The 23,725-nt window shown below is 20.9% G+C and overlaps 1 protein-coding gene across 8 annotated transcripts in view; it reads right to left on the bottom strand.

Annotated features, from left to right (window-relative positions):
- Positions 1-463: 463 nt before the first annotated feature.
- Positions 464-23,725, bottom strand: part of LOC129609307 (CUGBP Elav-like family member 4) — a 168,966-nt gene continuing 145,704 nt past the window's right edge. For 2 of the 8 annotated variants that reach the window (XM_055521256.1, XM_055521262.1), the window contains 7 exons: positions 16,686-16,829; positions 15,947-16,190; positions 14,803-14,922; positions 6,584-6,664; positions 1,871-2,029; positions 1,571-1,758; positions 464-763 (listed from right to left, as the gene is read on the bottom strand). In XM_055521256.1, the coding sequence (XP_055377231.1) occupies positions 1,631-1,758; positions 1,871-2,029; positions 6,584-6,664; positions 14,803-14,922; positions 15,947-16,190; positions 16,686-16,829 (876 nt within the window). In that variant the 3' untranslated portion in view covers positions 464-763; positions 1,571-1,630. Of the gene's footprint in view, positions 764-1,570; positions 1,759-1,870; positions 2,048-6,583; positions 6,665-14,802; positions 14,923-15,946; positions 16,191-16,685; positions 16,830-23,725 lie in introns of all 8 variants that reach the window. The other 6 variants (XM_055521255.1, XM_055521260.1, XM_055521257.1 and 3 more) reach the window with 4 other exon arrangements.

The raw sequence follows: 23,725 nt of genomic DNA, 5'->3' as shown, positions 1-23,725 counted from the left end.
ACATTGACAAAACACTGTCTTCAAAATTTCTCTGCATATAGTATGTACATATTTGCATATATATTATATATTATATTGCGTATAACTCATAAAATTGTCAAGTGACTAAATTCGGAAATATATTTTCTCATATATTTTTTTTTTCATTTTCACATTTGTTCGAATAATATTTCATATTTTTGTCATTAGGTATTTATTATTTTTTTTTTTAAATAATTCATTCTTTAATTTTTTAATTAGTTCAAATATAATTTTCTCATTCCTTTTTTTCGATTTGTTATTGAATTTGCAAAATTGATTTGTTTTGTTTTTTCTAAAATATTTTTCTTTGTTTAAATGTTGTTTTTGGTGGGTGAAGTTAGTAGTTTTTTCAAATTTTTGAAATATTTTTTATGGTTTTATTTTATATAATATTAGAATAAATTTTCTTTTTAAATATTTAAATATTTCCTCTTGTTTTGCAAAAAAAAAACTTTCTTTTTTCATTATTTAATTAATTTTTTTTTTGTTTTTTGGATGTATGAATGAATTAAAAAAATATATTCATGTTCGACATCTGAAGTATAGTGTTAACATGTTTGTTTATTTTAATTTTGTTTAAATTTTATTTATATTGAAATTTTTATTTTACATATATATGTACATATGTAGGTATATATATATACATATAAATTTTTTTTTGGTTTGAATAGTTTGTCAACTGGTTTGTTTTTGGCAAAAAAATCTGAACAGTTTTACATATAATCCAGTACAGGAGCAAACACTGTTTGAAAAAAAATAGAAGAAAAAAGAAAATAAAAGTTTTTGTTTTAAAATATTTAATTACAATTTATTAATAAAATAATTTTATACATCTATTTTATTAATAATATAATTAATAAAATAGATGTATAAAATTGTCTATAGATGTATACAATTGGTGTCACCAGTAAGTTTTTTAGCTAAAAACATTTTATTGGAATTTGGATCTTATAATTTATTTAGTAATTTAAAGGTTGCAAGACAGATTTGCGGGTGTTATTAATTATGTTTTTTATATACAAAAAAAGTTCATGCTCAGAACTTTCCATGAGCTTTGCGCTTAAAAGTTTAAAAACCACTTAAAACACTTTGTAACATTAAAAGGAAAAAAGAAATTCGTCATTTCTGTCATAACAGGTCTGTTTTTATTGGAATATCTGGATTAGACATTAGTGAAAAAACATGAAAAAAAATTTTTGAGCTTAAACGAGTTATAAAAATTTTATTGGTGCTCGCATTTTATAGAATTCTTTATTTTTAAACATTTAAAATCCTCACAATTTATAGAGTTTTCATTTATTGAAACGAAAATTTATAGAATTTTCGCTTATTGTTTTTGGGGGAGTTTAGCATTGAAATTTTATTTATTTCCAAAATTTTTTTGCTTATACTCGTATGTATTTTTAAATAATATTTGGATTTATTCTCAATTTTTTACAAATTAAAATTTGTTAATTTACTTAGAATTTGAAATTTTATTAAACACTCATTAATCATTATTATTGTATTATATTTATAAAATATTGATTGAAATATAAAATAGTTTTACCTGCAGGAAGTGTATATATCATGATTTGCATCAAATTTATTTAAATCGACATCATTTTTATTAATAAGGTCGACTTGCATCCTTTGGCCGCTTCAATTGAACTTTCAGTCTTTTCATTCCAATTTGAAAGCCATTCATGGCTTGAATGGCTGCTTGAGCACTGGCAGGATTATCGAATGATACAAAACCTAAATAATATTTTTATATATTATGTTATTTATATAAAACCATGTATAAATATAATACTATAAAATTTAATGAAAATAATTTACATTATAATTAAAAATTGAAATTAATTACCAAAACATTTGCTCTGATTTGTAGCTCGATCAATGAAAACCTTTGAACTGATAACGTTGCCAAATGGTAGGAACATTTGCATTAATTCAGCATCACCAAATTCTTGTGGCAGATGATATATAAACAGATTGCAACCCTCTGGTCCAGATATGGAGCATCCTGGGAACATCAGAAAATCTTTAAAGAACATTAAAGAATCTTGTCAATATAGATTGGTGGAAGTAAAATGTGTGTTTTTAAATGTATGTTTTTTCTTGATTATTTCTTTTCCTTCTTCATCACTCATTTTTTCTTTTAAAACTTTGCTATGATAAATCATATGATTAATAAAAAAAGTATATTAAGAAAAAAATTAAAGTAACAAAAACATAAAAAAAATGTATATATATATATATATATATATATATATATATATAATATGTAGTATAAACATTGAAGAGCAACTTTTTGTATATTTTTTAAATTTTTATTCTTGCCTTTAATAAATTAATAGCTAACGTATTTTAATAATTAATTCATAATCATTCTATATGTATATAAATGTATTGTTTATATATATATATATATGTGCATGTATATATATATATGTATTCATATATATATTTATATTTTTAAATTTATTAATTTATGATTTATTAATATATATACATGTATATAGTACTAATATATATATTTATATACATGTGTATGTATATATATACAGATATATATATATATATATATATATATACATACAATATATATATAGATAAAATATATATATAGATATATATATGTATATATATATCTATATATATATTTTTACATATACTTATAAACATATATTGACATATATATATATAAATATATATATATATACATATGCCTATATATATATAATATAAAAACGTCCAACGAAAACATCAAAAAAACAATATAATTATATAAAGAAACATTTTTCATAAAACAATTAAAATATAAGAAAAAAAAATGTTGATTTTTTTGTTAACATTTAGAGCGAATAACTAGAAAAAAAAATTGTTTTTATTTTTAAATTTGTACTATTTAAATAATTATGATAACAACAAAAAAATTATTGCTTTTTATTTATTTATTTTAAATAATATTTTAAATTTTTGTATGAAATATAATTTATTTATTATTAAATTATAATTATTTATAATTTTAACTAAAGTTTCGAACTTCATATTAACATAAATATCTTATTTAGCGAACTTTTCAAGAGAGTTTCATTTTAATTGACTTTAAAATAATTTTGTTATATTTATACGATATAAGTTTATATCGTATTAAAATATTAAATATAAGTGTAAAAACATAATTTAAAGTTTTGTAAATATAAAATTTTATTGTAAGGAACAAAAGCAATTTATTCTTAAAAATGTGAGTTTTCAAAAAAAGACTTTTTGTTAATAAATCCTAAAAAAAAAATTACTTAAAAAACTACTGCTATACTTAAAATTTTCAAAATTTGATGAAAATTTAATTTATTAAATTTAAAGTTTTAAATACAATATTTATTTTATAAAATAAATTTATAATTTTTATTCAATTAAATTATATTTCATATAAAGCGCTGTACCCTAAAAATATTATGTTTAGAAAAAAAAAACAAAAAAAATTTATAACAATGTTATAACATATAGTTTTGATTCTATTTTAATTTTTTAATAAAAATATTCAACAGAAAACTATAATAATAAGAAGAACAAAAACATTTAAAAAACAGAAATATTAAATAACAATAAAAAAGAAAAAGGCTTTTTTAAAAATTTTGTTTTTTCTTAAACTTAATTTTAATCCTTCACTATGTCAATCACAGATATTTCATTATATAGGAACAACACTTTTAATTGTAATTATTAATTTATTTTTTTCATATTTCTATTTAATTTTTTCATATTTAATATAAAAGTTTATATATCAGTTTAGAATAAATATCACATTAATATATAAATATTAAATTTATTTTAATAATATTATAATAACTAATAAAATATTGGCTTTATAATAAATAATAAAATACTAAATAATTATAATAAATAATGAAAATGGTTCAAAATATTAGTTTTCAATTTTTAAGGGAAAACAAATTTAATCTATAAATTGTATTAATATAATTTCGAGAAAATATAGAAAATAGCTATGTGAAATAATTGAACTTTATAATTCACAAAATATGGGAAAATACGAAAAATAAATGCCACACTATTATTTTAAGATCATTTGTGGAAAATTATTAAAAATAAAATGAATGTTATAATTTTGTAAATGACAAATATTAAATTTGTAACAAAACTGTAAATCTGTTAATTTGATTATGGTATAAAATGTACCACTAATGAATATTACATTAAAAAATACAATTTGCTATATTGCTTTAGTATTTGCATTTCAATAAAAAAAAAGTGTCAGATTACATCAAAGTTTTCTGCATCTATTTAAAATAAATTGATGTTCTGTTAACAAGATTTGTTTAAAAATTAAAATTGATACATTATAATATTGCTGAAAATGTTCAAAAAAATGTATTTTTTGCAATTGTTGTTCCTTTTTTAATTATTTTGTAAATTCAATTATTTTACTTCCATACATTATAATATTAAATGCCATTTATGTAAATGATATTTTATTTTATTTGTTTTTTTTTTTATTTTGAATTTGTAAAAGTTTTCAAAATGATTGTCAATAAGATCTATATGCGTAAAAGTTTGTATTATTATAGACAGATCCAATAACGTTATTTAAATTTATTCAAAATAAATGCTAATTACTATTATAAGTAAAAAAAAATTTTAATTCACTTTTAGTGCAAATAATTGAATGTGACATTCAATTATTTGTGCTTATAACCTTCAGGTGAACAAACTATAGATCTTTCATATATAATCATATGTATGGATATCGTTTGTATTAAAAAAAGATAACATTCAATGTGTTTTACATTTTTGATATTAAGATTTCCTAGTAAATATTGTATGATAACATGAATGTATTGCTAAATTATATAAATCAGGTGTGCAAATATAAATATTAAAAATTTTCTGTAAAATTGTAAGTTATAAATGTTTTATTTAAAAAAAAAAAACAGAATTAAGTATAAGAAGAAAATATAAACGTTAGTACTAATAAAATACCGCAATATTGTAGCCTAAAAATAAATTTGTAGGTAAATTATGCTATCTACTAATAGCAAATTTGGATAAGTAAACAATTTAAATAGGAATTTTTATATGCAAATTTTGAACAATAAATATTTGTTGTATCATTTAAATATTTTTAAATTAATTTTTATTTTTGAATAACTTTAATTACCATTAATAATTACTTTAATATTTATCATAATTTTTATTTAACTATTATAATTTTATGATTAAAAATATTTCTTAAAGCATTGATTTCTATTACAATATCTATAACTCATAATTATATACATACCCAAATTTTTGATTTGTCTTATTACAGGAAAATATATATATATATATATTTTAACATTTCACATTTATGTAACTATTTTTAAATTTTGTAGGCTTTTATTTAATAAAAATGTAAAATAATAGAAGGAACAAAATATATTAATGTGAAATCACAAAAATGAACGTGATATAACATAAAGAACAAAAATAATATTTAATTATTAGATTATTTGAATAGTTTTAATACATATAATATTTATTGTAATTCTTATTTTTTATTATTAATTATTTTGCTTTGAGTATATATTTTAATTTTAGGAAATAAAGTACATAGTTATAAATATAATTACTGTGAATAAATCGAGTTGCAGCATATTTCTTCAATATTAAACTAGAAATAGTTGTATTTATTCCCTTGCATTATTATGTATTCTACACTTTTCTACACTTTAATATTTTTATATCTTAATTGAATGATTCAGTTATTTAAATGCTACATAAATTTTTTAAGTGTAAGATTCTGATTTTATATATACACATTTTTCTCTAAATAATTATTTTTTAATTATTAAGTTAAACAACAAAGTAATAAAGCAATACTTTTATAAAGAAAATTGTCGGAAAATTTATAAAAGTAGAAAACAATTTGCATGTTATTAAATTATTTTCTTGTTTTGTAAATTATATGGCATATATGTATCGCGAAAAAATTTGGTTCCCAAAAATTAATGAAAAATTATAGTGACACTTTTTCATTTGAAAAATGTCCTTTGAAAATTTAAGATATATGTATGTATGTATTTTGAATATAAAATTACAGATGTATGTAAATTAATTAATAATTTAAGAAATCGCTGAATAAACTAATATACATAGTATAAGCTATTGATACATAATAAAGAAATAGAATGCAATTCAAAAATAAAGAAACAACATACATATTTTCAAGTGTATAGGGATTCAATAATGTATAAAAGGTAATATAATTTAATATTACTATTCTTTTTTCTTTAACACTTATGTATATCAATGTGTAATTATTTTAATATATTTTTGAATTATAGTTGTGTAAGTATTTTTAATTTAATAACTACAATTCGATAATTTTATAGAATGAATTTGTTTTTAGTAATTAAATTTATATAATATTATTATGGAATGTGTGTGAATTACAAATATCCTAACTCATTGTCTATGATTTTATTTTTTTTTTTATAAATTATTATTCCTTTTTTACAATAACTTTTTTATCTTTGTCTCTAACCGTAGTTTTGTAGGAATTACTTAACGTTCTTACCTTCTCTTTGAGTTGCCGCTGCGACAGCTCCTAATGGTGGTGGAATGGGCTGTGGAAACTGTCCGTATACTGCTGGATATGCTGCATAATAATTATTAAAATTCAGATGGTAAAAAAAAAATTATGCAGAATTGTTTAAATTTTTTTTGTGATTTTTTTTTTTTTTTGTTTTTTTAGAGCTAAATAGTTTTTTTTTATTATTATTATATAATTTACTTTGTTATTCAATATTTTCAAACTACTACTGATTTATGCAATCTTAATTTTTATTTTGAAATATTGTAATTTATTATTGGAATATAAATTTTATGTAATAGAAAAATAAAAAAAAAAAACAAAAAGAAACTTAAATTACAGAAATTTTACATATTTTTCAATTGCTTTTAAAGTTTTTAATAAAAAATGCAAATAGTATAAGATAGTATAGAAAGCTATAAAGAAAGAAATCATACAAAAATTAATAGTTAACTAATAATAAGAAAATATTTCGAATTTCAAATTTAAAGAATTTAAGATTATTAAAAATAAATTAAAGATTTTTTAATAAAAATTAAAAAAAAAAAACGAATAAATGTAAGAAGCAATTTTTGTTCAAGTTTTCTAGTTTTAAAATAATAATTGCCATGTATTATTGTCTACATACTACAGAACAGGCAAATTTTTATAACAAACATATTTTTTACAAAACAATTTCAATAATTCTATTCAAAGAAATTTATTATCGAAAATAGAAGATTTTATTTTTAAACAAGTATTTTGAAAATTAAATGTAAAAATAGTAATACGTATAATAAATAGTTAAATATATTAATACGTTTGTTGAAAATCTTAAAATTTTATAGATTTTAGTTTTATATAGTTAACATTGTCTTCATTACATCTTCTCGTTAGCAAACTGCTTTTAAAATTAAATTAAAATTGAAATTTGTTCTCTGTAAAGATATTTCATTATTGAAATATTTTTTTCTTACTATGAAATGATAAAATTCTTGAAGCTGCAGTTTTTTGAATGGCATATAAATAAAATTATCAGTTGATTTATTTAAATTTATAAGAGCTCAATAAAATCAATAAACCAAAATTTTTGAAATAACTACTTCAATATATGATATAGATTTTATTAATTATAATAAATATTTATTTTAAAATTAAAATTGCCTGCACATTGGATTAAAATTATTTCTATTTGTGATATTTTGTGTAAATATTAATTTGTAATATTATAATAATTTTGTAAATATAGTTTTAAAATAATATCGTGCAATTTTAAAAATTTTAATTTTCTTCTTCTTATTTTTTTTTTGAATCAATTTGCTTTATTTTTAATTATACGTGTACAAGCAATCATCATGCATTATTCAAAAAATATTTGCTACAATAAATTTCGTCTTTATAAAAATTTTTTCACTCTTTCTATTTTCAATTATGTAATAATAATTCTTATATAATATGTATAACTACTTAGATCAGCAATTTAAAATATTAGGATAATATTATTTATATTACTATTAAAAATTTATTAAAAAGGAAGACTTATTTTTCTAATAACTAAATTTCTTTAATTTTAATTTAAACAGCATATTTTATGTATGCATGTACATTAATTAAAATTTAAATCATATTTCAATTAAAATATTATAATTTTTCTCTTCTATTCAATTCCAGTAATGCTTTCTAACTTAAGCTAATAAAATATTAATATTTTCGAAAAATTTTAAATTGTTGAAATACATACATATGTATAAGCGTATTTTAGGTTATTAAAGGGTATGCTGCATTATAATTATTAAAATTAAGATAATAAAAAAAATTATGCAGAATTGTTTAATTTTTTTTTATACATATGTATAAGTATATTTTAAAGTATACAAAGCTATTGGTATTTACTAATATTTAAACAATACACATATGAAATACGTAAATTTTCCAAACAAAATTAATTAATATTATAAAAATGATAAAAATAAAAAACAAAAATTAATACATAAAATATATATATACATATTTGATATTTCAATAATTTTAATATATCATTCTTTGAAGCATGCATTGTTATTATAAATAAAATAATATGTAATTGCATGCATCATTGTTATTATTGTATGAAAAAATTTTAAAATAAATTTAAGCGAAATGAAATTTAAATACAAAAAAAAAAGAAATTATTATCCTTCACGATTTCACTTCCACGATGTCATTATAATTATTTTCTATAATCTATATAGTATAAATTAAATTATTATTTTTATTAAATTTGTTTTTTTTTTTGATAATTTTAGAAAATTTTTTTGTTTGTAACAAAGGTTCTATAATATTTTTAAGTATACGTGTTGAATATTACATATAAAATAAATTCATATTGATTAAAATGAAAAATTTAATAAATAATGTGTTTTTTTTATTATTGTATTTCATTTAAAATTATTACTTTTTTTATTATTAAATTGTTTTTTATTTTATAATGCATATTTAAAATTCAAAATAATTATTTATAAAATTCTCTCAAACTAAAATCAAATAAAATGGAAAATATTCTTTATAGAATCATATTTTTGAAAAAAAAAATTATATAAGAAAAACAAAACAAAAATTTTAATAATTTTTTTTTCCTCATAAATTTTTAACTATATTTTAAATATTATAAAATTCGTTATTTTAGCTTTGTATATGTTATTTGAAAGCTTTGAATGATAATTGAAAGTGGCCGCAGAGAAATTTGAGTCCATTCGTTTCTTTTGCCTAATTTTAAATCAATTTGTACATATATAATTTTATTTGATCATTTAGAAAATTTTAAATTACCATAACTTTTTATTTGTTTGGCTTAATATAACTTAATTAAAATATTATTGTTTTAGATAACAAAACAACGACTTTTAATATAGTTGAAATATTTGGCAGAATTATTGTTTTACAGCATATTCCGTACATCATGCAGTTTACAAAATTTCATTGCAAAAGTGATTTTTAACTTGAAAACGTTGGACGTTGAAAATTTGCTAAAGTAAATTGTTAAAATTTTTAAGTTAATTTGAAATTTATCTTTTTTTTTTTAATTTTAGAAATCTACAAAACGAAAAGTATTGGAATATTGGAATGCCGCTTTAATTCTGACATACTTGCGAATCACACGAAAGTGGTAGAGTCAAACTTTATAGTACTTCAAACATTGCAAAAAACTTTTTTAATTTTGAATAAGAATTTGCAGCCCATCATACAATACCAAAAAAGCCCTTTTATTTTGGGTTTACTTTAAATGTAGGTTTTACTTTATATGTAAAATAATGTTTTACTTTAAAATAAGGGTATTATATTTTAGATAAGAAAAATTAAAGACAACCTAAAATTTTGATAGTATTTGATAAATAACTAGTTAATACAGTTTATTAGTTCAAGTCAAATAAAATTGTTAGTTTATTTAAAAGTTTTGTAGTTTATTTAAATTAATTTTTTCATTATGGTGATGTACTAAAGGCTTACTTAGGCTGCAGGAATTTAATATAATGTATTTAATTATTATAATTTTGGATTTAAATTGGCTTTCAAATGAATAAGAATAGAAACAATTAATTTGCAATATTGTATTACAAATATAATCATTGTATGCTGAATGAAATTTAATTACATTTATGTTTGAAATCACCTTTCATTTGCAATAATAATAATTTATTTTTGTTTTTTTAAATTTTACTCTCATATATTTTAGAGTACATAACTTTGAATATAATATCACGTAAAATATTGAATAATGAGAAATTGAATAAATTCAGAATTTATTGAATATAAAACAAATTAAAAAATTTTCATTGTTTGTTATTTAAATAAATTTATAAAAATTAAAGGAGTATATATTTTGCTTACTTCACTTAATTTATTTATGTATATAAATTTTTAAAATTTACTCTAAAAATAAATTCGAAAATAAGAATGTATGTATCTTTATGTGCATGTTAGCAAAATATAACACATTTTTAGCCTACCAAAATCCATTAACATGTGGTTACATATTTATTTATCATTATATCGAAATAATTGAAATACGTAGAAGTTATAATTTAATGTTATTATTTATTTTGCTATTCTTTTTCACTTTTCTTCAATATATATGTTTTCGCGTATACTTGTATTATTTTACAAAATATGATTCAAATAATATAGAAATTGAAATTTGTCTGATGAAAGATAATTGAATTTGTTATGTGATATATGATTTATGTAATTTATTTATAAATTACTTTGTATAAAATTGTAGTCAATTTGTTAATAGATTTATTTATGTTATTTTTAGCTTTCCATTATATTATCTAACGTTAATATCTGTTATAGTAGGAGAGAGTTTTTCAATAGTAATCAATAGTAATTTTTAATAGTAATTTTTCTATTTCAATAATTATGTATTTATTGTATGTATAATTTTTGATTTTATATCATTAGTAATTTGAAATAAATATTAAAAAATATATTCTATTAAGTGTATAATATGTATTTTGTTTAAAATTCTGTCGAATGAATATACGTATGCATATATCCTATTATACAGCGTAATTATAAATTTGAATGTCACTTTAAACAAAATTAATAAATTAACTTTAAATATAAATAAGATTTATTAAAAATTAAAATTTCTATTTAAGAAATTTAAAACAGAATACTTCGAAGTAAATTCATTATGCATAGACTACCTTCGGGAAAACAGAATAAAGAATTCGCTGTAAAGTTGAAATAAATAGAATTATAATTTGGTTTATTCGGCTCTTGCGAAGCACTTATTACTAAAAATATTATTAATTTCCTAATAATAAGTAGGTTTATTGAAAAAATTTTTTTTTCAATGGTTGATAATTTTTCCGAAATATAATTTTTTTTTTAATTGGTGTGAAAAGAAAACTTCCTTTTATTCGGAATAAAATACTTTTATTTTTCGCTAATATATTTCGTGCGCTACATACGCACTTTATCAAAGCTGATTTTCTTCTAGGTTTATTGAACTTTTTAGTTGCATCGTATAAAACTTATTAATCATTAAATCTTTTTGTATTCTGAAATTTTTGAATTTCGCGGCGGCAAAAACTAAAGAAAATTTAATACAAAAGAATTTCTTTTTTTCGTTTATTTAAGAGTTGAAAAAAAATTTGGTTTTTAATTACTAAAACAGTTTTTTACAATTTACAAAGAACAAAAAGAAAATTAAAAACAAAACAAAAATAAATTAAATTAATAAAATTTTAACATAAAAAGAATTAGCTTTTAAATGAAATTTTAATTGGTATCTTTTATCCAATTATTAATTCAAGCCCCGATAATTACTTTCTTTGGATATTTAATTTTTAATTTTAAATTCAATATACCTGATTCTGTATAACATAATATATACATTAAATGTATTAAATTATTTATAATAATTCCAGCATTTACATATGAACTAATTTAAATATACTCACATATATATAAAAAAATTTAAAAAAAATTTTCCCTCAGAATTCAACCCCTAAAAAAATTCCCCTTCTTTAAAATTATATTTTTAATTACAAATGTTTACAAAACAAAATATGAAAAAAAAAAAAAACAAAAATTAAAATAAAAATTAATTTCTATTATTATTTTAATTAAAAATTATAATTTTAATAATCATCTACATTATTATTTCTTGTAATAAATTAAATAAGACACAACTCTTTTTTAAGTTTTTTTTTTATAAAAATTAAAATATAATAAAAATATTAAAATTAAAACATTATAAAACAAACATAACATTAAAAATCTAACATAACAATTAGCGGTTATAGAAAAATTAAAACAAAAAACAGAAATTGAGAGAAATTCTTAGTAATTTTAATTTTTTTTTAAATATTGTTTGTATTTATAGTGGTATATATGTATTAAAATATTTGAATAGGTTTATATAGTATTATGAAAATATATGTATGTATGTATTATATGTATGTATTATATGTGGTATATTAAGGATATATTATGTAAGATTGTACAGAGTGTATAGTAATCAGTAGTGTTTCTTTTTTATTATAATAATTTTGTAATTTAATATATATATATTATAGAAATTGTAAAAATTTATATTAAGTAGTAAAATGTATAGTAGTAAAAATTTGTATTTAAATAATCTTAATTTTATGGTTTTCAATTAATATAGAATTAACATATGGTAGTAGATATTACCAGTTAAAATATAAAGTAGTGGTAAGTTAGTAAACTACAAATTAATCATCTTATTCTCGTATAAATTCATATTGATATATAATTATATAAATAATTTATTTAAATTTTAAAATACATACATAATTTTGAAAATTTTTCTGATCATATAAAAAAATTTCTTTTACAAGTTCATTTTGGCCAGTATTAAAATTAGTATTAAATTTGGCCAGTATTACAAAAAAAGTAATTGAATTAATTTTAAAATTTTAATTTAATATGAAAAGTATAACATTATTATAACATTAAACAAAAGTTAATTTATTTTATAAAATTTTGGTAATTTACGAAATTCTATTCAAAATAAAATTAAAACAAACAAGGTAATTATTGAATTTATTGGGTATGAATTAAATTTTATATGCAATTACTTAAGTATCAACAAAATGGGATGTAAAAATGTTATGAGAGTAAATATTTTTATAATGTCATAACTTTTAATGAGTCATTACCTAAAACTTACAAATTTTTGTGAAAAACTTTTGGCAATAACTTTTTTTAATATATTGTTGAAAATATTATATAGAATAAAAAGTGAATGTGAAGTCTGATTCTTAATACTTTCATATTTATTTTATGAAAATTATTTTAATTTGAATAAAATGATAATTAAATATTATCATACACCTTGCATTTTACTAGTATCGACTATAGAAAGGCGTAAGAATACGTTTAAATATTACTCAAAATTATTTTTTAATATTTAAATATACGAATATGAATATTTTTAATAAGTAATAATATGTTATACAAATTATATTATGTATGTATATTTAAATTAAATAGAATAAAGTATGTATATATTATATAATTATCATTTTAAAATATAAAATTAAAAGAATAATTTTATACGAGATTATATAAAATAATGTATGTATGGCAACATATTTAATATAATATGTTTATATATAATAAAAGAGGTTAATTGAAAGTTAAAAATTTCTTTATTCATTCATTTATATTATTTAATATGTGTATAATTATGTTATAGATGGTACGGTGCCTATATAGAGAGAAAATTTTTATTTGTTTTTCTATTGTTTTTTTTTTCCCATAAAAAAATTTTTTTTTAACTTGTTAGTATTTTATTATTTTTTTTTTTAATAAAATCAAGTGTATAATGTAGATATAATATTATGTAAATACACCATGTATTCAAGTATATACTATGTGAAGAAGAATTTTCTAAAGAATATTTCTAAAAAAAGAGTTTTAAAATTTTTTAGTTGGTTTTAGAGGTTTTTCTTGGTATATAGGTACAAAAGTAATAAGCAAGTATATATATATATGTTATATTTTATTTTCTAATAATAACTCACTATATGTATATATTACGTACATATGTATAATGTAGGATATATAGGTAAATATTAATAATAATATTGTTGTTAAAAAAAGCAACAGTTTTTGCTAAGTATTTTAAATATTCTATAAAATATAATATAGGTATGTTAATTAATATACGAATATATGTTGTGAACACAAACACACGACTTATACATAGAAAATATCATATTATGTATGGTATATATATTATATATAATATTTTAATAATACAATATGTTTGAATATATGAACATTTAATAATAACAAAAAAAAATAAAGGAAAGGAAAAAAGAAGTCTATTTACTTTTTGGGCTTGTGTTTAATTTTCAGTGTTTTTATGTTTTTTAGCTCGCTTTTTAGATTATTTGCTGCTAGCACAAATCCATACATAATAAAATATTATTTTTATATATTGTGTATACAAGATGAGAACAAATATGCATAAGAACATTTTTTAATGATTCATAAAAAAAAAAGGACGAAAAAAAAAAATCGAGGAGGAAACTAACCGCAACAATTTTATTCTTTATACTGTTATTTCTATATATATATAAAATAATATGTATAATTTGTTTTTTATTTTTACTTAATTTTACTTTTAGTATAAATTTTTTTCTTTTAAGCAATATGTACTTATATGAGAGTGGAAAAATGAAAATGAAGAGAATTTTTTAACTTACCAACTCCTGGATATGGTGGTATACCGGTAAATGCTGCATGTTGAAGTGCCGCATCTCCATTAGCCAGGCCTTGTGTAGGAATAGATAAATGCAGAGAATCTGAAATATTTGGAATATAATCTGAAAATTAAAAATTTTGAATTTGTTTGTTTTTTTTTTTGGTTGTTGTTGATGTTTGTTGTTGTTTGTTGTTGTTGATGTTGATGGTTTTTTTTACGGTGTTTAAACGAAGTCAAAAGGGAGTAGACATTATATATTGTAAAATATTGAGAATCAGTAGATTATCATATTGGAAAGTAATAAGGTTTTTTTTTGTTATTATTATTATTTTTATTTTTTTTTTTTATAAAAACCAGAAAAGAATTTATATTGTAAGACACATATTAGAATATAACATTCAATATGTAGTCATTAAAAAAAAAAAGAAAAAAATCAAATTTAAAAATGAAAAAAAGAAAAGAAAGAAAAAAAGAAAAAAAATAAATTTTATATTAGAAAATTATTTGTTTTGTTTTTGTTTTTTTTTTCAATAAAAATATTTTCTTTTTTCATATAAATTTTTTTTTAATATGTATAAATAATATGTACTGCATATTATATAAATGTTATTTGGTACAAATAGAAAAAGAGTGGCGAAATAAAAAGAAATAATTTTATTTTTTAGTAAATCTAATATTTCTTAAGTGGTATGTGAATTTGAGTTGAAATTCATGAAAGTGAAAATTTTATAGGCGATTTTTACATAAAGAAGTTACTCATTACATTTTTGACTACATTGTTTGACTGCATTGTTTGAATGCCTTGTTTGATTGTATTCTTTCAAATCATTAATTGAGAAGTTTTTTCAAAATTGATAAATTATTTAAAATTTTTGATTTTAATAAAAACTGTTATGATTTAGGAAAAAATATTACGTATCTGAAAAGCCTCATAGGCTTTCATTTAATATGTAGTCATGTTAACTGAATTTCTAATTTTACTTTTGAAAATCTTTAAAATTCATTCGTAATATTTCATAACATAATGCACTTTTATAACTTATAATATGCGTATATATTATTTACATAATTAATTATATTATTTACATTATAATAAAATAATTTTTATATTTACATATAATATATACAATATTAGGGATACTTACGACCAGTATAAGTTTGTGAGATACTATTCGTGAAAACACCTTCAGTTGCTGTTGCTTGACCATTTGGTGTTTGAGCCGCCATATTAAATGTTGGCATTGTAGGTGAAGGAAGTGGTGGAATTGAACCATTTATTGGTTGACCAGAACCATTTAGTGCGTGAGGTAATTGTGTTGCTAACGCTGCCATTGGGTTCATATATGTACCTTGAGCTGAGGCTGCTGCCATTATAGCGGCTTGTTGTGTCTGCATATAGTATAATTATATTTATGTTTTTATTTCGGAATAAAACAAACATAAGAAAAAAAATAATAAAATTAATATTATGAAAAAATTAATTCATATTTGAACTCTTGATCCTAAATAATTTTTTATACTGCAGTCCGAACTGCAAATTTGTGTTTGTTAATTAATTGTGAAAAATTAAAAATTTTTATAAAATCAAAAGAAAAGAAATATTTTTTCTAAAATTAATTTTAGAAATTAAATATTTTTGAGAAACAAAAAATGGGTGTTTTTGAAAATGCAGTTCTCAAGGTTAGAGCTGCAAAAATTTTAAAGCTTCATGTACAAGTTAAATGTAGAGCTTTCTAACCTTAAGAATTACATTTTCAAAAACACCAATTTTATAATTTTATCCCATTTTATAATATTTAAATAATTTATAAAATTTCAGTTTAGATATATTTATTTTATTGTAATTTTAATATTGTATTTATTATAATTAATAATTAAACTAACATGTGCGTAAGCTCCGTATGTGCCGAATTGATTAAATACGAATGGATTAAGTAAATTCATATGACCAGCCATTTGTTGCATACGTCTTAATTGCCTTTCCTTTTCAGTGTCCGCAAACTTAACGACTAAACTTGAAGAAGCGCCCTTAAAATATAATTAAAAATGTAAAAATTAAATTTTTGTTTAAATTTGAAATTTAATTTTTTTTTTTTTTTGTATAGATGTGAATTTAACAATTTAGTTCGTGATTTTCAATGGAATTTTGTAATTTTAATATAGAAATGAACATAAAAAAAATATTGTCATAATAAGAAAGCCTAAAATTTTTATTATAATTTTATGACAACATTTTAGTGGAAGTTAAAATTTTTTTCAAAATCGTGATGTAATTAAAATATACGAAATAAAAAGAACTTTCAAATGTTGCAGGGTAAGAAAAAATTTAATCTTAAAGAATTTGGGAAAATTTGCTCTCCTCCTCAAAAATCTTAATAATCAATTTTGTTTTTCATTTATTTTAAATCTGTTTTTTCTATTAATTTGTTGAAAAACGAAATGTTCAGTCTAATTCAAAATTTAATCACATTATTGTAAATTTATTATTCTTACAACAATACTAAATTTTAGTATTTTTTTTTTAGTTCATATTTAAAAAGAATTTCGTATTATAGAAGAAAATAAAATTGTTGAATATTAAATTAATTTAAAAAACATATTTTTTTAAGAATATATTCGACTTCTATTTTTTTTTTTATATTTTAAAAAGTAAGAAAAGAGAAAATCTGTCGCCTTCTAATGCTTACATATTTGAACTGTCCTTGGATAAACTAATTATTATTCTGCTAATGTCGAAATAAGTGAAAAACGTATAAATCTATGTAGATAAGTGTTTTATATTAAATCAGATTTGCTTAACTCATATCATATTATAGGCATAATATAAAATTATAACTTTTTATATATTTGCAGTATAACATATACGTATACAAACTTAATATAGTATGATATAACAAGAATATGAAAATCTATATCCATATTTTGTTTGCATGTTGCTGAATTTTAAATGTGGCGATGACAAAAGATTCTTGGTTTAAGAATTCTATAAAATTCTCTATATATTTTCTTGTTATTTAGTCTGGTGATGAAAAATGCGTGACTTGGATTATTTGTTGATCGATGTAATCATTTTCAATGAATTATTCATGTTATCCCATTTTATATGTGGGTACATATTATTTTATGTAAATATATATGTATGTAAGTATGTATTATGAATATTTTTCGTATAGAATGTGATCTGTTTTTGAGACATAAAATCTTTAATTTAAGTTAACAATATTTACAGTTAAAGATTTTTTTTTGGGAAAAAAAAAATTTATTTTTTACACATAAAAATAATTTTTGTTAATCAGTAATTAAAAAAAAGAATGTTTTTACAGTATGATTTGTGTCATTGTAAATAAGCAATAATCTTATTATTGCAAAGAACAAGTTCTTGTTTTCTCCATTAGTATTATTGTAACAAAGAGACGTATAACAATAACAATTGTCGCATGTCATCTGTAATGTAAAATGATTCGTATACCATTGATTTAAGTAACAAAATAAAAAATTAAATTTCTGCAAGTATGACGAGTACTTTTAAATTTTTTTTTTTTTTTTTTTTTTTTTTATAAGCTTTATTATTGCAACTGAGAACATAATTCACATCCAGCAATTCTTTCTATCGTGTGTTGGCGGTTGTGGGGTCGTCATCCACTGATGAGTCCCCAGATAATAGTACATTTTATCTCACTGATGCAAGCTCAAGTGGCCTGACCCTTCTTAATCGTCTCTCCACTTGGTTACCATCTGTCAGTTGCAGCATCTCTGGATTGTCGTGATTTAGCAGTCTTGACTGGTGACTGGTTGCAGATTTTTTTATCTCTTCTTTGACAGTGCGTATGTTGAGATCACGGTGCAAGGTATCGTTGCTTACGTACCATGGTGCATTAACCATTATTCGAAGGACTTTGTTTTGAAAAGTCTGAATTATTTTAATATTGGTATCTTTGGTACACCCCCATAATTGTATACCATAAGTCCAAACAGGTTTAAGAACCTGGTTATACAGCAGAATTTTGTTGTGTAGGCTGAGCTCAGAAAACCTTCCCAGCAGCCAATACATTTTTCTCAATTTTAGGTTCAACTCAATCTTCTTTTTCTTTACGTGCTCCTTCCATTTAAGTTTAGCATCTAGAGTCATGCCAAGGTACTTGGCCTCGTTAGCAAATGGAACCTCTGCGCCATTAAGTAGAATCCTGACTGGATCTGCTCTTCGGTTGGTAAAGTTAACGTGAACGGATTTGGATTCGTTAAGTTTAAACCTCCATTTTTTTGTCCAGGTGGACACCTCATCTAAAGATTTCTGGAGTTTACTTGAAGCCTGTTCGACAGTTGTACCAGTTGCCAATATAGCCGTGTCGTCTGCAAACGTAGCAAGAAACGTCTGGCCGCTTTGTGGGATATCGCTTGTGTATAGCAGGTAGAGGAGAGGACCAAGGACACTTCCTTGGGGGACACCAGCCCTCACACTTTTCAGGGACGAGTATTCGTCTCCAAACTTGACTCTGAATAGTCTGTCTTGTAGGTATGATTCCAAGATTGTGGGATACGGCTCAGGTAAGTTGCACTTTATCTTGAATACAAGTCCCCTATGCCAGACTCTGTCAAACGCCTGCGCCACGTCCAGGAAGGCAGCGGAACAGAATTGCTTGTTTTCAAGTGTGTCTTCAATAACGTTTGTTAGCCTATGTACCTGGTCGATGGTGGAGTGCTTAGCCCTAAACCCGAACTGGTGACTAGGGATAATATTTCGATCCTCAATAATTGGTTTTAGGCGATTGAGGAGAAGTTTTTCAAACAGCTTAGACAACACTGGTAGCAATGAAATTGGCCTGTAGGATTTCATTTCGTTGGCCGGTTTTCCAGGTTTGAGGATCATGATGATTTCTGACTTTTAAATAACAATTACTATATTTGTGTTTCATAGTGTACGCCTTTAACAATTTACTAGAAAACAAAAATCTCATGAGAGCACATTTTTCAGAAAAATATAACACTTGTTTGCCGCAACACTAACATAGCTCAAAATTTGTTCATTAGAGAAATGCGATTTTTAAATTTTTGTCCTTGTAGTATTGTTATATAATTTATTGTAAGTGGAAATTTTCAGGCTAGACAACAAAAGAAATGTTCTAAGTGGCTATTTCTGTTTTTTGAGTTATGTCACAGTTGTAGCTTATAAGAAATAAGGCGTTTATATATTATGTTTTATGTATTTTTTTGATTAGAATGATTTCTTTTCAAAGTTATTTCGTTTCATAAAATAAAAATTACACAATATATTTTGTATTTTCAAAAATTTTTAAGTAAATGTAAATGAACTCTTGAAGTAAATGTAAATGTAATAATGGTATAATTACATGCTTTAAATTGAAAAAATTATAAAAGAGTACATAAATTAAGAATTTAGAATTTTATGAGGGTATTGCTATTCCTAATAATACACGCGAACAATATAAAAGATTTTGAAATGCAAAAAAAAAATATCAAATTCTTAACATTTTAATTAAGTAAGCTTCCTGTATGTATAGGATTTGACATTAAATATAACAACAAATTTTTCATATATAGCATGATTCCATTTAAAAACAAGATTAATTCGTTATTATATATGTAGTTTTAAGTGTTTCAGATATACCTTTAAAAGGAACTTCAATTATATATCTGTTTATTAGAAGAGGATCTGTGGTATTATTTTCGCGAGTTTGTTTATGAGCCCAACAAAAAAAAAGGAGTTCCTATACTTATCTTTCTATTTATGTCGACTTCTTCATCTATATAACAACAGATATATACATTTATGTAGGTATTTTGACATATGAATAAACTTTGAAAGTTTATCGCTCCCTTTCATTTTATAACTATTTTTTGAATTATATGTGCGTTTTTTAAATTACTTTTTTTTTTTACTTTTGCAAAAAAGTAAATAACGATATATGGCTGGACATGTTAATTGTTACAACAATAGAAAAAATCTTAAATTAATTTAAAAAGATAAAACATATTTGAATATTATATATACGTTTATGTATGTACGGTATGGTACACATAAAACAAATCCTTGCAGACATAAAGGATTACACTGTAAAGAAATGAAATACTTTTATGTCCATGTAAGCGTAAAGACGTATAGAGTTTTTGTTTAATTTTTTTTCTCCTTTTTCTTTTTTACATTAATTGAAAAACGAGACTCTTTTAATGTTTTATTTTTATTTTTTTTTCTGTGTAATCTTCAAAAGAATTCAGTTTATTAAAATAAAATATTACTTATATATATATATATAGAAATGAACATTTAAGAGTTTATGTTCAACAGCTTAAATCTTTGTATATTTAATAGACTTAAGAATATATGTATATGCAGTCGTACATATTATATATATATTTGTTAATTGAAGAAATAAATATTCTAGACTGCATTTATATATATTATGTAACAATCAACATACTGTGGGAATAAAAGTATTTATAGCAACTATATTTATTGTGCAATTATTTTTTTTTTTCTCTTTACTATTGGCATATTTTATATAATTATATCGCGGTGCACTCTATTATAGTACAGTTATAGGAATCTTAAGAGGTTCACGACGATTGAAATATGGAATGTTTTCTTTTGATATTTGTAATTATTATTTTAATAAAATAATTATTTTATAAGAATTTTATGAGAGTGTAAAATGTGGAAATTAATTTTTTTAAGTTAATGTTATTTACATGATTTTTTAATGCCCTCAAAATAAACTGTTACTGAAATGGCAGTTTTTTTCAATATTTTTCTCTCATATATGAGACAAATATTTCTATCAAATTATAGAACTATATTTTTATCAAAGAACAACTAAAAGAGCAACCAATCGCACACTAGTTTTTGTCCCAAAATTTTTTTTAAATTAAGTCCTGTTGTACAAGTAATTCAAATACATATATCATAAAAATTGTATATAGCTTTTCTCATAGTTATAATATTATACATAATACTTAATTTACTATTAGCAATCATAAATTATTTACTAAAAATTATTTATTGTCTAATTTTATATCCTATAAATATATATAAATTATATATAAAGGTATATACAATGAAAAATATTAAAATAACATCAAATTATTTAAACTCATTACCAAAGTTTAAGCAAGAGCAAAAAGTAAAACCCACAAAATATTTAAATAAATATATAGGTATATTATGATAATTACCTAGAATAAACTCTTAAAATCCCAAATTTAAGTAAATTTATGTAAAAACTTTTCCAATATATTTTTAGGTATTTTACAAAATGGAAATTCTATACAGTTATAAGATTCAATTATCATTTATTTATAGAAAGTATCAATACTTTTTCCAAATTATTTTCTAATTTCTTGAATAAAATTATTAATATGTCTAGATATTACATAATATTAAGACTACTTTTTGTATTGCAATACTATAACAGTGATTTCTAGATAATTGTGACACACTTAATTGTGTTTCCTATTCAAGATATTGTTCATGAATATATGGAGAAATTTCAAATTTAAGATACAATCATAGGCAAATTTTCTTTAATGCTAGTGTTTTATATGATATATTAAAAGATTTTTGTCAATTACTGTCATATGTGTCAGCTAGTTTACTGGAACAATAAGTACAAATTTTTCAGCATTTCGTTTATTTATTTCAAGAAATTCGTTTGAAATAATTTATTAAAAATATGCGAACTAAATATCAGTTCTCTTTCGTTTATAAATTTTAATTATAAATTTTAATTGAATTGTCTATACCAGTGGTTCCCAACATTTTTTACTGATGACACTTTAAATAAAATGTTTCTAACACAAATTTTCATGAAAATTTTGCATATTTTTTATGAATCTTGCTGAGAAGTTTTTTATTTAGTGAGATTTTTTTATATATATCTCCATAATAAAAGAAACGAGTTGTTGTATTTATAACCTTGTCGTTATTTCATTTAAAAAAATTTTGAAGATTCTCTTTAGCGCCCATCGTATAAGTTTTAATGATTTTCTTATAACGATTTAGGTGCATCTCAATTAAAAGGCAGTGTGCAGCACTTATTTGCTTCACAGATTGTTTCAATAATACTTGATTCGGCTCAAATAAAACTACATGGATTCCGTTGAGAAACCCTAGTCTATATTGAATTATAGACTAGGTCCATTGAATCTATATTGAATTAAACAAAAATTTCAATTGAATTCCCCGGTTAAATCTGTAGATTACTGTATGTGTTATACAATATATATAAATATACTAAATCTTTAATATAAAATTACATTAAATATAATTCAATTTAATATCCTGCAACACATTCTAAAAACAAAACTATTTATATAATACATTATAATGCATATAATATCCTTTAATATCATTTAATGTATGATAATTCAAAATAATGTTAAAAAAAGGACTAAAAGAAAGAAAAAAACAAAGAAAATATAATCAGGAAGTGATTTAAAATTTATTTCAATATTAAAAAGTCCTTCTTTTATTTTTTGGCTTTTTATTTTCTTTTTCTTATTCGTTTAATACAGGATACATTTATTGATACATTATGAGTCTATTTGGATTTGGAGAGAGTTAAGTCTAAAAAACAAAAAAAAAAAAACAAAATAAATATGTACTTACATACATAATCAATGTTATATCTTATCATATGTTTAACATTTGATTGTTTTTATCCTTTTTTTTATAAAAAAAAAGTACTAGCAGTATATAGAAAAATAATAAGAAAAATAAAATAAAAAAAATGGAAATGAACTTTATCTACAAAAGTCAGTGAATTTTTCAAAGTTTCTTGATCGAACTATTTATTATTTCAATCTTAATATTATTTCCTGAATTTTTGGGGTGGAGTGAGGGGTAATATAGCAGAAACGCAAGCAACAAACAAGCCAAAAGAACTAGAAATTGTTTTTTTTTTCTTTTGTTT

The sequence above is a fragment of the Condylostylus longicornis genome, unplaced genomic scaffold (genome assembly GCF_029603195.1).
Source record: "Condylostylus longicornis isolate FDR11 unplaced genomic scaffold, ASM2960319v2 ptg000038l, whole genome shotgun sequence".
NCBI classification, from domain to species: domain Eukaryota; kingdom Metazoa; phylum Arthropoda; class Insecta; order Diptera; family Dolichopodidae; genus Condylostylus; species Condylostylus longicornis.
The sequence above is the reverse complement of the archived record's forward strand: the minus strand, read 5'-3'. Positions and strand labels throughout refer to the sequence as shown.